Source organism: Anopheles funestus, chromosome 2RL (genome assembly GCF_943734845.2).
Source record: "Anopheles funestus chromosome 2RL, idAnoFuneDA-416_04, whole genome shotgun sequence".
NCBI classification, from domain to species: Eukaryota; Metazoa; Arthropoda; class Insecta; order Diptera; family Culicidae; genus Anopheles; species Anopheles funestus.
Window position 1 is genome coordinate 10,482,450 of NC_064598.1, and position 15,701 is coordinate 10,498,150.

Sequence of the window (15,701 nt, forward strand, 5' to 3'; positions counted from 1 at the left end):
TACAGATCGAGCCATTTTTTAAGAGTTAATGGACAAAAAACAAATCTTCAGTTTCTTAAGTTATTACCAAACATTTAAACAAATCATATCCTTATCTGCACAATTATATACACTTTTACCTACATACAGGGGGGTACTGTGCTACTGCCATATTGATTGTACAATTTGTTAATTTGTACACGGAACAGATAGTTCAGTGATGTCGGACTATTTTTTGGCAACAGCAAGAAGAAAAAAAGAGGAACAAACGGTCGAAATTTTCTGGATGAGAAACGCATAAGTTGATCAGATTGTAGGAAACGTATTGCTAAATAGATATTTACGAACAGTTCCTATATTTACTATCTTTATGGTAATTAATTTTGCTGGAGATTGGCTACGGTTGTGCCCGATAGAGCTGCCGTACTCGGACTGTTGTTGTGATTTATCGATGCGTGAGTGTGTACCGCTTGAGTAACGTAACTGGCGGCCGTGAGCGTCTGTACAACGGAAGCGCTTGTTCGCGAGTGTAGACTGTTGCCACTGCCGCCGAACGAAACTGGAATGGAACCGATTATTTCATGCCCTTTGGTGGTAGGCCCCGTACCCAGTACAGTGCGTGGTTGGATCGCTACCGGTACGGGAGTAGCAACATATTGACCACCAGTGCCTACTAGCAAACTATCGCCATTAGCGCTATTGGCACAACCACCACCACCGGCACTACCGAAGCCGTTTACCAAATTTTCCTTCAGCGGTAAACTGGTACCCTTACGGGCAACCAAACGATTCTCGTTGGGAAACTGCGCATCATCCACCATACTAACAGCCGCCTGGCTACAGTTCGGGTACAGGTACAACTGTGCGGTAAGTCGTTGACGTGCACCTTCTATGAGTTTTCCCTTGTTATGTCCCGCCGGAAGTGATTGATTTAAGCGGTACGTACTTTCACTGAGCATAGTGCCGATAAATGACTTTTTTGCAAACTTCGGTATGTCCATTTCTGAATGTACATTGCTAGAATTATGCTTTTGCTGTGGAGAAGAATTGCCATAAAAACTAGTATTCGTGAATTCATTCGTATCACTGCCCATACTGTCGTCCATATGCAACACGATCGTTTCGATATCGTCATGCGCGATGTAAGCGCTGCTCAAGGAACGTTTACTGCTTTCCTGCGGTGGCGTATTTTGTTCTTCGTCACCTTCGACCAGAAATGTTTCGATTTCTTCATCGGAAGAGCAAAGATCAATGCTGTCTATAACCATTGCACTTTCTGCAATTTCAGCAATCTCTTTCCGCCGTTGCCATTCCAACATGGCAGCTTCCTCCGCTTCCCTCTGCTCTCGTTCGATTCCGGGCAGAAGGGAAAGTTCCTGCACTTCAGCAGGTGTCAGTCTTTTCATGCACACCGTAAACGGTTGGCAACGTTGCAGCAGTAGCTTGTTGTAGAACAGAAAGTTTGCTACTCGATGCTTGTTGGAAAACTGGCGCCGAGGGAATTTGTATTGATGTTGCGACGGTTCGAAAGATTCGTCTGCGAGTCGTTTGAACGTAACAGGACATCCGTTCGGTCCGTTGCCTGTTTTCATCTTACCGCACATCCATTTGGGTAACCGTCGATCTTGGGCAGATAAAGCTTCCTGCAAACCACCGCTTTTCAGACCTGGCCGCAACGGATAGGTTACGCCAGCCGGGAGGGCCGGTGCAATGCAAAACCGTTCCATACGATCGAACCGCTCGAGTAAATATTCAGGTGTGGTAATGATTTTGGAAGTTTTCAACATAAACAAACCCAGCGGTGAGGAGAGCGGAATTTGTGTACATTTGGCCAGTGTAACAACCTGACGAGAGCGCCTAGGCATACGGTGATGCTTTCCTTCGGAGCTACCCTCTGCTGTTCCACATTCGATCTCGGTACTATTGCTACCAGGCTTGGCCACTGACTGATGTGCGTTGGTGATCGACGATCCCGTCGTGTTGGTACATCGCAGCATAAAGTTCTGCGACAGAAACGAGACCATTTTTTGCTCATTGGCCTCATCCTCCAGCACTGCGCCACAGAAGATAACGTCGTCATCGTCGTCACTAATCTCTGCAAACTCCGCATTGCATTGTTCCGCATGGCAGACACGCTCGTGCTCCTAAAACAAATAAAATTCTTACGATCAGTATGATAGTATTTATATAGGGATAAATAAATATAAATTCGTACTTTTTACATAATCAGTGTAGAGCAACATTACCATTTTTAACTTGCGTTGGATAACAGATCGTTATCCGAAGCGAATTGCAGATACAACTCCGACAGACTTAATTCGCCATTTTCAGTTTGGTATTGATAACACAAGTAGAAATTGTAGTCATTTTACGCTAATTCACACAATATGTACGTGAGACATTCGTCCCAACAGTCCCAACGATCGCAACAGTTATTTCCTCTCTATGCATCCGTTCTATATTCTATCTGGTCTATTGGGATTTGGATTATATTTCAACGAGTTCCCAACGTTTGAAGATGCTTCTAGTAACAACATCTTTGCAACTCAGCCGGAAATCTCATGTTGTTGTGGGGCAAAATGTATGGGTTTCACACATACAAAACTTCTGTCAAATCCGTACATTTGTGTGTGCATATGAGTTCATTAAAGGAATATACTAATTTTATATATTTTTTGTTATTTTTATTTTAAATTGGTTGGATCATGTATTAAAAATGTTTGCAATAGCGATATTTTGCAGTTTTTTTTAATAAAGTTTTCGTAAAAAATGTAGATTTTAGTTTAAATGAACTGTCAAAATAGAAAATCCCTCGTATCGAGTGTGCCGTAGTATGGGTATGTACAGTAGTCCATATTGATTCGCTAATATCTATTGAATGCTTAGCGCCATGGTAAAAATAACTCGAATTATAGAGACTAGTTTAGCTTTAGTTTCTTGCCATTAGACTTCATTATCACGTAGCCTTTGCCATGATGGAACGTTCCAGATGGATTCCATCGATTCCATATGAGACTATGAGATATTGACGTAAAATCACGTTTAACGTGTCACGCATTGCCGTGGATGTTCCCTAGTAACCAACGCGCTAGTACAATGTCATGCTAAAGCGAGCATGCGCAGATGAATATTCGCGGCTCAGAGTTTCCCATCCTAAAACACTACTCAAAATTAGCTTGGCGATCTGGTCAGTTATCAGCCAGAGAAACTTTCGTCACTGGCTCAATATGTTGACCTTGCTAAAGTGTCCGTGCCAACTAACATTTTTGAAACCCCAAGATTGTCGGCTTAGGCAGCGTTCTATCAGTCTTAGACAAACAAGAAACTGTTCGAAGGGTGTTCTGTAAAACTTTCAGCTCAAAATCAAAGCAAAACCACACAAACGACAGAGCGCTGGCTTCGGAACAAAAACGCATTAGCTATCCACGTAACTGTAGCCAAATTGATAAAAACGAAGATGGAATTTAGTATCGCACATCTCAAGCGAACAGCACTACTGTAATGGTGAGATTATATAACATTCCAACGGTTCATATACAACAGCTATTGATGACTTACCGCCATTGCACCTTCGGAGTATAGTTCGGCATCACAGTTGTCGCAGAGATAAATATCGAAGCATTCTGACATGACCATTTCCTCCTGCGAAACTAAGCAAGTTTGGGAGTTCGATGGCTTCGGTAGAAGGCACTTGCGACTTTTAATCTTTCGTTCCTGGTCGTACAACTGAAGGAAAAAAAAAACAAACATTACCAAATGTTTCGCCAAAAATTCATCACATTCTCGTACCATATTTTCATTGCGAAACGTAACCAACAACTTGTTCGAAGAACGCTCAAACAGAGACGTCGTAGAGTTGTAGTTGTTAATGAACCGCAACGCCGTCGGCTGGAACTTTGCCAGATCAGCACAGTACCGTAGTAAATAAATGTTATCGTGGGAATCGTAACATGCTACCACCAGCTCTCGCATCTTTAGCAACCAATCCTGTAGTAGAAACAAATAAATATCAATACGATCCTGATTGCACATAGAATCCGGTATTTCGGTACGGCATTCTCACTCACCCCGGTGAACGATTTTGGCCTACTGAATGGTTTTGTGAACTCTAAATCTTTTGGCCACCAAGGTGGCTTGTTAAAGTCCGTCATCGGTGGGATAGAGACGTATCCCAACGAACAATGCACCATGAAGGGTATGAACTTTTCCAGCTGCGTCTCAGTGATCTTATCCAGTGACGTTGGGTAGCCGTCCGCAAATAACAGCGGCAAGTTCGATACCATATTTTTGCTTCCATCCTCTTCCAGTTCTTCGATCGTTTGTGGCATCTGCGAATACAAAAGCAATCAATAGTTTATGAAGCGATCGAACACTGATGTACAGGTCGTGGCAGGCGCTGTAGACTTTGGTGAGAAAACAAGGCAGGCAAGCTGTGGTGTGGGAAGCTGTTCTTACGGAGCAAACGTCAACAGAGCAAACCATCCAGTAGGAAATCCTTTGAAATTTGTGCGTGTAAACAACGGCACTAATACGGCTGATAACACTTGCCAATAAAAGTCCAAATGTCTACCAGAAGGTCGATGTTACAAGTATCGGAAGTTTCCTACCAGCGTCACGAACCACACTGAAGCTTCACTCGATCGATCATCTCCCACTTATCCTTCCTTCCTTTCAGTTTCTTCATACAATCTACAAAACCCGCGCAGGAAGCAAAGCTACCAACAACGTCTTCACTTTGATGGGGAGTTTTCCCGTGTTTCAGCTCACCTCAGCCACTTTTTAAGCACAATTCTTGCACGGTCGGTGGTGATGATGTCCCAATATTCCGCAGCAGTTTTTATATGCGTTTCCAAATCCTTCGTAGATCTCAGCACACTTACAGCGACGTCTCAGCATCGACACGAGAAGACGGGGCGGGACGTGAGAATATCCTCAACGCGCTCTTGCTGCTGATGCTTCGATCAACTTCTTTGAGCGTCCGTCATCGTGCAGCGCAGCATCACTCTCGCAGTACACACTCTCCTCGACACCACACGGTGAATTGAACAGCATCCACTAGTGCCCCGCCGTCAAGGTCCTTTTTCCTACTCCGTTTTTGAGCTAATGAGCTTGAAATGGTTATAATTAACCAATATTTACGATTCCTTTTCGTTAGTGTCAGCTTGTGGAAACACGGGCGCTTTTGATAAACGTCAATTGAAACTCCAACTTTGCAGGGGTCGTCAGCTTAGGTGGAGAGTGTCAAATCTTCACAGCTGCTTGCTGGTTTCCTAGAAGACCAGACACTTCTCAAAAATGTATGAAAAACGAGCAAAAAGCAGTATTTAGATCGTTTTTTCCAAAACAAGTTTTTTTATAAATTCTGTATTTTTTATACAAAGCCTCTGTAATATGTCGCATTTTGAATTTATATTTTTTATTCATGGAAGCTTTCCATTGTTCGCAAACAGCACAAGATTTATAGAGAAAGATGCTCGATATAAAAAAATGTAGAAAAATGCATTTATAAGTGTAGATGCAGAAAAGTGCATTATTCACATAATGCAAATTCTTGTTTTGATACGCAATTTAATAATTTGCTGGAAAACTGAACTTTCAGTTCAAATTTAGTTTCAAACGGAATTTCTTTTTATCGCCATTAGCGCCCTCTGATGGAAATGGCGTTCGATGATTTGATTTGAATCTATTTCGGTTAAACGTTTGATTACAGCAAAGATAGAATCATAATTACACTGATATCGTTATTCAATAAAAGAAATCCGCAATATTTTTTATGAAAATAAGCTTTTGCTTCTTACGTACCTCGAAAGCTTTTTTTATCAATTAGACGAACATGCCCGTTTGATCAAATTTAATCATTACGCCCAATTTTATGTTTTCTCAGACATACCAATTCACCAAATATTCGGAAATAAGAACCATTCGTTCCTAACATCAGACCCCGGTATAGGCCTAATAAGGGCCCTAAAGAGTAAATTCTTCACGTATTAACACTAGCTTTCATTACTTTATTGATGTAGTAGTTTGCGTAGTACATAACATAGTTGAAACAATTAACAAACATTTACGTTTAACATCAGATGCTTTCATTTTGGTATTGGAAACAATCAACAAACGTCCATTCAACGTCATGTGCGCCGTTCTGTGTGCTTTGTAGATCGCATCCTGATGCCAGATTCTGTAAAGAGAAAATAAATACCAGTAAACACAACCAGTTCCCTAGCCAACGGGATTATAGCCGCACTTACACTCGGGATTCGTTTCACGAGGCACCACCGAGACACGCCGGGAAGCGGATAAGTTTGCCATCCTTCCGAGGGCCCGTATGGCATTGCCTGTTTTCTGTTGAGATCGAAACAAATGAGGATCGAAAAGCTCAATAAACGTAAAATACCGATAACAGGAATAAAAAAATCATTCACATACCTGCCATTTTCTACGGATGATGAATTTCTTCAACTTATCCGTCCGGATCTGGTTAACACCCACATTGTCGCCGCTCTTGAGCGAAAGCCATTCAGACTGCAGACATTGTTGGGCGCTTAGCCGTTCCTCCTGGCGGCCACGGAGCAGTCCCGCTATAAACTCCTTCGCTCCGTCCGACACCAAATCGAATGCTTCATCGTCAAAGTCGTATTCGGCGCGTGTAATGTTGCTGAACGTATCTACATCGTTATCACCCATAAAAGGTGACAGCCCGGAAAGCAGCACGTAACAGATGACACCGATGCTCCACATATCGGACTGTACACTGATCGGTTCGTAGTTGATGATCTCCGGTGCGATAAATTCTGGAGTCCCGAACAATACTCTCGTCGGGCTGGAGGCACACAATCGCTGTGCCAAACCGAAGTCGATAATTTTTATCTAACATTAGAAAAACAGGAATTAAAAACGACTCTTCATACATTGGCTCTCCATAAGTACATCCTGACGCTGCTTTACCTCGTGACTCGTTTTAGTGGCGCACATAATGTTTTCCGGCTTCAGATCGAGATGCACTATCTGGCGGCTGTGCATGTGCTCCACACCCTGGCAGATCTGACGCACGAATATGACGCAATCCTTCTCGGTGAGCGTAAAATCGTCCGCCACCACACGTTCAAATAGTTCCCCGCCCGAAATGTACTCCACCACCATGATGATCTCCTTCGGCAGCTCGAATGTGGCGAACAGTCGGAGCAGCTTCGGATGCTCCAGGCTTTCCATAATGGCCGTCTCCTGCCAGACCCGTTCCTTGTCCTTTATGCGTATGCACTTGACCTTTTTCGCCGCCAGCACGGTACCTGTTTCGCCTTGTCGTGCAATCACCTTGTACACCACCCCAAACCGTCCCTTGCCCACCTCCTTCACTACCTCAAACTGTTCGTCAAAGTGTCCGCCAGCGGAAATTTTCACCGTAGCCACTGGCGACTGTGGATGCTGATCGTTTTCCACCCCACCTTGGTCACCACCGTAACCGGGTTCCCCGTTACCGGCATCGCTGCAGAAGCTGGCCCCACTAGAGGTCGGACTGGCCGTCGGACGGTTCGTTCGCAGTTCCGACGTTCCATTAGTTCGCTTGTCTTCGCTTAATGTTACCAGATCGCTCGCAGGTGTTGGATGGCTCGTTCCATGTACATTTTCCGCCCGTATCCGAAACCGATAGCGACCGTCCTGCTGCAAACTGTCGATTAAACACGAGAACGAGTTCGGTACACGCTTCACACAAATCCAACCCTCTTCACCATTTTGTTCCATTTCGATCCTGTGCACGAAAAGAAAAGAAAACGAACCAGTTCGTAGTGGATTCGTGTCAATTTAACGTACAATTTCTACTACTACAATTCCTACACAAATCCAGTTATGGCACTTCCTCCGTCGTATGGGGCAGGATTCCAGGATACGGTTAGCGCAGTTTGGCTGACAATGGCCGCCGTTGGTTTACCGGCCGGTGGTTCCGGTGGTGATTCGACGCGCAAACACATCGACAGTTCCGTTTCTGGACAGGCTTTGTCAAGCTGAATGCTATATCTACCGCCCTGGGCCGGTTCGATATTTGTTAGTAGGAGACGGGTGCGACCCGGTAGATTATTCGTCGTCACGTTGCTATCGCTGATGGTTCGGCCCTTAAACGAAAATGATAACGAAACATGCATAATTGTGACACGGTGTTTATCTTCCTCATAAATAACCAAATCGCTAAGTTGAGCAGAGCTGATAAGAAATACATTAATACCCGTGTAAAGCGAGAATCTAGGAAAACAACTCAATAATACTGATTAGATCAACAATGTTGGATTTGTTTCTTCTCAAGACTGGTAACGAATTCTTCTGTATTTAACCCACAAATCTATACAATTTTCGCTTCGTCGTAAGAGATGATCCTTTAAGGACCGCAAAAGACGGTTATCCTGAATACTTCTCCTTAAGTCACTTAGGGCGACCTAGAGCAACATTCCTTTCTGTATTTAACACTTGTTTCCAATTGGTGGAAATAATGGTGTAAATTGTAACAGCTCATCTCTCTCTCTCTCTTCTTGGCTTTAACGACCTTACAGGTCACGCCGGCCATTTCCGGCTTACTAGACTTATTTTGACCACGTAGCCGGATAGTCAGTCCTTGCTACGGGGAGACGGTCGGGATGGGATTTGAACCTGGTCCTGCCGTGTGGACCGGTGCCGTTTATCAAATATACCACCGGGTCGCCCTAACAATATAACACACTCATAATATAAGACAAAAAGTAGATCCCACCAAATTCAAACCAAGTTCAAAATGTTTTATGAATGTCTAACTTCGACGATCGTGATGGTAGAATAGTCTTAATTACACTACTTAAGTAGTAACGAAGAAAACTTCCGCGAAAGTCACATGATCGCTAATATGAGAAAAAAAGTTCTCAATGTTGAGGTATTAAAATAAAATTTCAGAATTAGTCTAAATACAGTACGGATTGAAGTCATACATAGTACTTGTGACGCCCTTTCTTACAAACTCCTTTAAACTTATTTACGCACCCAATAATATAAGCTAACCACCTAAACAGCTGTTTGGCATGCAGACAAAAGTCAACAAAAGTGGTCAGACAACACAATTTAAATGCCTCATAAATATGCAAATGATCAACCAGCAACAAACATGTATGCGAAGAAAGTAACAGCAAAACATCTGTAACGCTGTTTCCTTTATGCCCACACAAATGTTTGTTTACATTGCGCAACCGAACCGAGCCGAACCACAAGACGCCCTCGTAGTGCGTGTATAGCTGGGATTAAGATTAACCACTGACCAAGAACCCAGTAACATAGTATTGCGGTATCTAATCAAACACCTTCGTACCTGTTGCATTGCTAACGATACGGGAATATCGAACGGGTTTTTAGAGCCGGTTTTGGTCACGCTTGAAAGAGTTCACCCAGACCCAAAAGCTGTAGACGGTACAATTAAAAGCACGCGAGAACGCGCCACGACACACACGAAAATGCATGCAAATCGTTACCCAAAACTTACCGATCGTTTCCAGCGCAATTCCGATGGTGGTTGACCCTGGTAGCAGGCTTCAATGATCACGTCATCACCCTGCAGTACCACCTCATCCTGCAGGCAGTGTAGAAATCGTAGCTTCTGTGCCACACTGTACCGTTCAATTTCCTTCCGCTCGAGCGCACCGACATACGCCTTGGGCAGGACGCACAGATCAGCGTACGCGCACAGCTGCCCATGGGGACCGGTGGCCGTCGATGGGATGCAACACTTCACCTCGCCACTTTGCCGGTATGCACTGTTGAATATTCGCAAAATGTTTCCACCATCATCGCGTGACTCCATCTGCGCCAAAAGGGTGGACAAACGTGTTAGGGTAAGCAAACTGAGACATTCCCATCCACGGTACGTACCGAAAAACCTTTGGTACCGCTGGTAATTTCCATGCCCCGGACGAACCACCGCAGCCGTATATCCGGTGGATGTACACACGCGTAAAACTCCACATTATCTCCCTCGAGTGCGATCTGTGCGAGTGGGAAGCGCACGAAGCGAACCGGCAACCGATGATCACAGTCCATCGGTGGCTGCTGCTGGTCAAGCTCGAGCACGTCCAGATAGCAGCTCGAGGTGAGTTGCTGCTTTGCCGTCTCGAGAACACACTCGTACAGTCCCGCATCGTCCAGGAATGGGTCCCTCAGCCGTAACCCAAACTTCCCATTACCGTGATCGATGTACCTGTAAAAAACGAAGGTGAATTCTAGTTGCATCTTCAAATCCCCACATCGCTGGCTACTTACGCGAAATCCGTCGAATCCTTGACGGGTCTTCCATTTTTCTTCCACGAACATTTCACCAGCTCAGAACACTGCAGTTCCAGACTTAGCTCAACTTCCGATCCTTCAGTAATGGTGATCACTTTCGGCAGTTCATTCACAATCCTTGCTTGTTTGTCTATCTGACCGGACCATTTCGGGTCCTGTACGTCAATTTCGGCCGACATCACCTTCATGCAGCCATCGATCGTTTCCAGCACACACGTGTACGTGCCCGAATCACTCGCCTTTGCCTTTTCCAACACCAGCGAAAGGTTCCGCTGGCTTACGCTGCGATGGAATATTCGTCCATCCTCGAGCTCTCGTCCATTGTGAAAGCATCGGACTGTAGGTATGGACGGTGCGTAGTACTCCGCATTCAGGATGATATACTCCCCGACCAGAGGTGAATAGTCATTGATGTGACGATAGATACGCATACTGCTGATCGCACCCTGACTGTTACGCTTCACCCGATTAATGGTGCGAATTTTCTCCAACACTAGCAGCTCAATGGTACGCTCCACACGGCCACTCTCGTTCTCGATTACCAGCTGATATTGGCCCGCATCCTTCCCCTGTACGTTTTGGATCTTCATCGTACACAGTGAACCCTTGCTCTGGATCGTGACGGTGCGTGACGGTGCTAGAGGTGTACCATTTCGCTGCCAGGACATTACCGGCGTAGGATATCCTTCTATAATGCACTGAAATATGGCCGTCTCGTACTCGTACACTTCGAGCTTCTGGGGCACGTAGATAAACTTGAGCGGCACGGTTCCACTTTGTTCACTGTTGCCTTTAGCGCCAACGAGCGCCGATGGCTGATTCACCGCTCTGCTAGCCATTTCACACGATTCTACAAAAAGTTTTCCCAAAACAAAAAACCCGCCGTCACACGTAAATGCAAAATTCTGTCTTCATTTGTCACCGTGCCAATAGATGCTGATGCTTTCGCTACAAACATACGTCGGACACACGCAAATCAAAATGATCTTATGCTGATTCACTAGTGATCGGTGCGCTGTTTGGTACGATGATTCACACACTGGTCTAGCACGTACACGTACAGGAACTATTTCCATCGCATTATACGTTTATCGCGTCGCTTGCGGTGCTCCACGTTGCCTTGTTAGGCACATTGTACCGAAGTGCCGTCCATGAACGTGCCAACACTTTGGTGACATTCAACCTTCCCTTTGCCTTTGCTGTACCATCGTTCCACATCTCAACCTCAATACCTTCAGCGTGCAGGAAGGTCGTACTTTATGGATCTTGGCGCCAGGGCTGCTGCCTCATGGTAACTCGCTAAGAGATCATGATCCCGTGTGTTGTCGGGGTGTGTGTGGCAGAAGACACATTCGGAGTGCTGCGTGTCACGAATGTACAATGACATTCTCTTTTTTGGTATAAAAATCTCTTCATGCCAATGTCAGCGTTGTGAAATAAATTGTAAAGAATGCTGATCTGCTGATAAACGGACAGATCGTAAAGGTGGCAACCTTTCGGAAATGTTGGACCAAAAGACTGATGGCGGTTGATGAGGGGAAGTGATGTGTGTGAAGATCGTTCAATTGTGTTTATGGATCTGCATGATCTGCAGCAGGATATTATCCCAAAACAAGCGATAATATTTATGCGGATCTCACACATAGGATCTGCAGATCTTCTTCTATCTGTGAGGTACTTCTTGGGCCTTCCCTTACTAATCCACTGCATTGAGCTTACCCTCCAAGACTTCAAGGTATTTAAGATCGGCAACTTAGGCCACTATGTCCCACTAACATATATCAACAACTTAAAATGCAATTTCTTCTGTCATCAGTTCCATCAGTTTGTGATCTTTGCTTTAGTAGTACGCGATGCTTTTTTGTACAGTAAGCTTAAACATTTCGCCGTGTACGTGTTCGGGCGTCGCAGACAATGGAATTCCAAATATGTTGAAAGTCGGTACCCAATAGGTCTCCCGTGTTGTGGCGTTGTGTGAGGTAAAATAATCGATAAATGTAATGGACGTTTTGTGGACATACATGGAAACCGACCCATAGCAAAAGCTGCAACTGAGTGGGTTTACTTATTCTTACTTTTATTGCACAGATTTTGAACATCAACCGTGTTGTCAATGGCAAAACTTTATCTACATGCACCATGACGAATGGATGCTCGTTCGTTGCTTGCTAAAGAAATGTAGCATTTTAATTGCTCTGGTGTTGATGAAAGATGGAACCAATTATTAGCATCACCGCACGAAAAGTCTTTGGTAGAACTGTATCTCATTAGCGCACGCACCTTAGCAGTTAACAGCTGTCAGGAAAGAGCGCAACGTTTGCGCAAAGCGTACCGAGTGATCGCACCGTTACTCACCGTGCACCGTACGACCTTCACGGTGTGACAACGGGTTGCCGGTATGGTGGGGTTCGATCTCCAGCCCTGTTAGAGCTGGCGCTACTATTTCTGGCGGTAACTACCGTGGGTTCCACCGTTATGCACGCGCCACATCTTTCTGCACCAGCAGCTGATGGTGCGGCAGTGTGGGCGACCCGAACACATCCAAAACGCATTCCGGGGCAAAATTCTTCACCCACGGTTTCGTGACTTGCGGTGGCACTGCAGTCACCGCAGTCGGCTGCTGCTGTGCGGAACGAAAACAATCTTCCGATGTTCGGATTTTGTTTTTTTTTTTGCTTTTTCTCGTACGCTGTACGTTTCACGGCGCGGGTTGTTGCGCTGCGTGATCGTCGTTTCGCGCAAAACGTGTTTTTATGCCCCGGAAAGGGAATAATCAAAGGCAACAACAGTGAAAGCGCCACGATTAAAAAAAAGAAGAAACACACAGACGGAAGGTGTGTTTGTGTGGGTGATTGGAAGAAGCAAAAAAAAAAAGTGGGTTTATATATTGCGCACCTAAGAAAACAAAAAAAAAACGTCCCATCCTATAACTCCCGTCGATTTGTGTCCATAACGGAGTAGGGTTGTGTGCAAAAACACACACCAGCAATCCCACATTGGGCCCATAAAGGGTTGGCACATTTGTTTGCCCGTATTTGCAATCATCCACGATCTTCACTCCCACTACACGGCCCCACTACGTTACGCTAAAGGCTCGCAAAGGCTCCGGCCCAGTGTGTGCGTGTGTGTGTGTGTGTATCGCGTTCCACAAAACCGCGCAACACAATACCCGCAGAATCGTGGCGTCGCACAATGTCGCTGGAATGGGTAAAAATAACCTTGCGTAAACCGCATACACACTTGCGCACACACACGCAGACACATATTAGTGAGCGATCGCGGTTGCCCTTCTTGCGTCTGTCAGTACAAGCACTCGTCCCCCCCTTCCCCCCCGAAAAACCTCTCGAAACCAAAGGTCACACGAGAGGCCCACGGTGGCATTATAAGGCTGCTCTCCAATGGCGTTTTGTGCGTCAAACTATCGACGGGTTAACTTCCGGCAGTCATCCCCAAAACCGTACCGGATCGTTCGTTTACATCACGCCCGATTAAACTGCTCCGTTAAACGATCGTTTCCGTTGGTGTAAGCACCCGCAAAAGAGGGTTTTTGTAACAGATTGCCGTTTTTCACCGTTGTACAACACACATAAACACAGACACACACACACAGTGCTTAAAATCGGCGTATCTTTCCGCGCCCTTGTATATATTTTTTTCGTTGTTTGCAGTGTCCTCGGCCGATCTTCTGCGGATTGTTCTTCGCCGCTACGAATCTTGGGCTGCGATCACCAGCCATAAACACACACACACACACACAAACACACTCGTTTATCGTTTCGTACTTGCTAGCACAGGTGCTAATTAATCGATCCAGATCTGGCCGATTGCAAACCGTCCTCCGTATCGATCGGACTGACACTGTGCCCGATCTTGGTCGGAACGCTGCGTTGCGCAGTCTACCGCGGTGCTGCACTGCACTGTCGAACGTCACGACACAAAATGCGGTGACACCCCATCACGCTGGAGCGACACGGTCACAGTCGAGATGCTGCACCCGAACCGATCTTGCTCTCGATTCTTACCCTCGCGACATCTAATCGATCGAAATTGACGTGCAAACTGACGATCTGCTACGATAAAAGGCGAACGACAAGAGCGAGCGTGCACGAAAGAGAGAGAAAATGATGTAAACAGGTAACTAGATGTGGTTTTCGCAGCCAAAATGTTGTGTGCAGCCACAGCATCCGCCAGTGTTGGATACCGTAATCGATCAAAGTTACCTCGTTTTTTTTTCCTTCTTCTTGTTTAACCTTCCCAAAATGCGTTCGTTTCGCTCGTCTATGGACTGACGAGATCACTTATCGATAGCGCATTATCAATTGATGCTTTTCGAGCCAATTCTGCCACATCCGCCACCGGCACACCGATGTTGGGTAATTGCTTAACAGGGTCAGCTAAACAGCATCACAATTAGAACCATTCCGGTTGATCGATTTTAATCAACATGCTTTAATCAGTCAGCCTCCGTATGCGCATCGAGCTGGTCCGCTCACCAGCCCTGTCACCTTTTCCGCTTCCTTGCCAACCCCACCCCCAGTTGGCAAGTGCTTTGCCGCAACACCTCGTTACGTGTAGCGGGTAACACCTGGCAATCAGCAGGCAAATAATTTACGCACTACGATTCTACGCAACTAATCACACACGGTGAGCACACGCGTACTTGAGCCGGCAATTTTCGACACCTTAACACCCAGTGTGGGGGGCATGCACACATCGAGCTGGTTTTGCATCGACAACCGTTCCGCAAATGGTGCAAAGATCGCGACAATTTCGCGATCGTACATTTGCACGCACGCACGACACGAAGGGTTGGCCTTCAGAATTGGCATTCGCGGGACTTCTCCAGTTTCCTGAGGTGATGAAACGCCATTTTTCCACACACGATTGTAACCCGAAAAACCGTACCAAGTACTGCGCGGTTAAGTACCAAAATGGCGCTTTGCTGTTGTTGTTTGTCACAACGGCTGCATTCAGCTTGCAAACCGACGCGATCGATGGACGAACAACGAATGTCGTTTGCTCCCCAACCGGAGGCGCCACATTTGCGGTGAGCACAACGATGCAAACACACGCACACACTCCCAGACAGGGCTGGGGATAGATTTCTCCGCTGGGTGTAAGGGCATGGACACATATTTTTCCCGTGGTGGTTGTGGGTGCACAACACACCAGCACACAATCGAGCACGACGATCGCATATCTTGCTTTAATCGAGCGATCTTCGGTGGCGAAGGAATAGATGATCACTCGCTTAACCAAAGGGTGAAATACACGAGAATTCAATTTTGTGTGCGTCTTAGCACCAAACCATTCGGTCCCATTACGATGACCCATTTAAAAAAACATATAAATCGGTTAGTTTCTCACAGTCCGAAGCCGTAACATTGACCGAATCCTGCGTCGGTTGACCGGATGAAAGCGAAACGACCCGT

The 15,701-nt window shown here is 45.7% G+C and overlaps 2 protein-coding genes across 5 annotated transcripts; both read right to left on the reverse strand.

Moving 5' to 3' along the window:
• Positions 1-245: 245 nt before the first annotated feature.
• LOC125764186 (uncharacterized) lies at positions 246-5,227 on the reverse strand. The gene is made up of 5 exons (XM_049428141.1): positions 4,747-5,227; positions 4,047-4,307; positions 3,769-3,966; positions 3,538-3,705; positions 246-2,123 (listed from the first exon to the last, which is right to left on the reverse strand). Exons 2-5 carry the CDS (start codon positions 4,305-4,307, stop codon positions 357-359), a joined length of 2,394 nt encoding a protein of 797 aa, XP_049284098.1. The 5' UTR covers positions 4,747-5,227; the 3' UTR covers positions 246-356.
• A 728-nt stretch (positions 5,228-5,955) lies between these two features.
• Positions 5,956-15,298, reverse strand: LOC125764185 (myosin light chain kinase, smooth muscle-like). 4 transcript variants are annotated; one of them, XM_049428137.1, is made up of 9 exons: positions 15,175-15,298; positions 10,246-11,119; positions 9,859-10,183; positions 9,473-9,790; positions 7,813-8,087; positions 6,925-7,726; positions 6,406-6,846; positions 6,228-6,321; positions 5,956-6,157 (listed from the first exon to the last, which is right to left on the reverse strand). In XM_049428137.1, coding segments are annotated over exons 2-9 (3,120 nt in total). In that variant the 5' UTR covers positions 11,109-11,119; positions 15,175-15,298; the 3' UTR covers positions 5,956-6,155. The 4 variants fall into 4 exon arrangements, with proteins under 4 accessions (XP_049284094.1, XP_049284096.1, XP_049284093.1 ...); XM_049428139.1 differs by having other exon boundaries at positions 15,197-15,258; XM_049428136.1 differs by lacking the exon at positions 15,175-15,298 and adding an exon at positions 14,930-15,142.
• Positions 15,299-15,701: the final 403 nt, after the last annotated feature.

Bases quoted from the DNA above. Each gene is read 5' to 3' on its own strand.
- LOC125764186 (XM_049428141.1), bottom strand. From the start codon at position 4,307: ATGCCACAAACGATCGAAGAACTGGAAGAGGATGGAAGCAAAAATATG. The intron at 3,967-4,046 runs GTGAGTGAGAAT...TTTCTACTACAG, and splicing joins GGCCAAAATCGTTCACCGGG to GATTGGTTGCTAAAGATGCG. The intron at 2,124-3,537 runs GTAAGTCATCAA...TATTTGTTTTAG, and splicing joins ACTCCGAAGGTGCAATGGCG to GAGCACGAGCGTGTCTGCCA.
- LOC125764185 (XM_049428136.1), bottom strand. From the start codon at position 15,098: ATGCCAATTCTGAAGGCCAACCCTTCGTGTCGTGCGTGCGTGCAAATG. The intron at 10,184-10,245 runs GTAAGTAGCCAG...CGTTTTTTACAG, and splicing joins AAGGATTCGACGGATTTCGC to GTACATCGATCACGGTAATG. The intron at 9,791-9,858 runs GTACGTACCGTG...CTTTTGGCGCAG, and splicing joins GCGGTACCAAAGGTTTTTCG to ATGGAGTCACGCGATGATGG.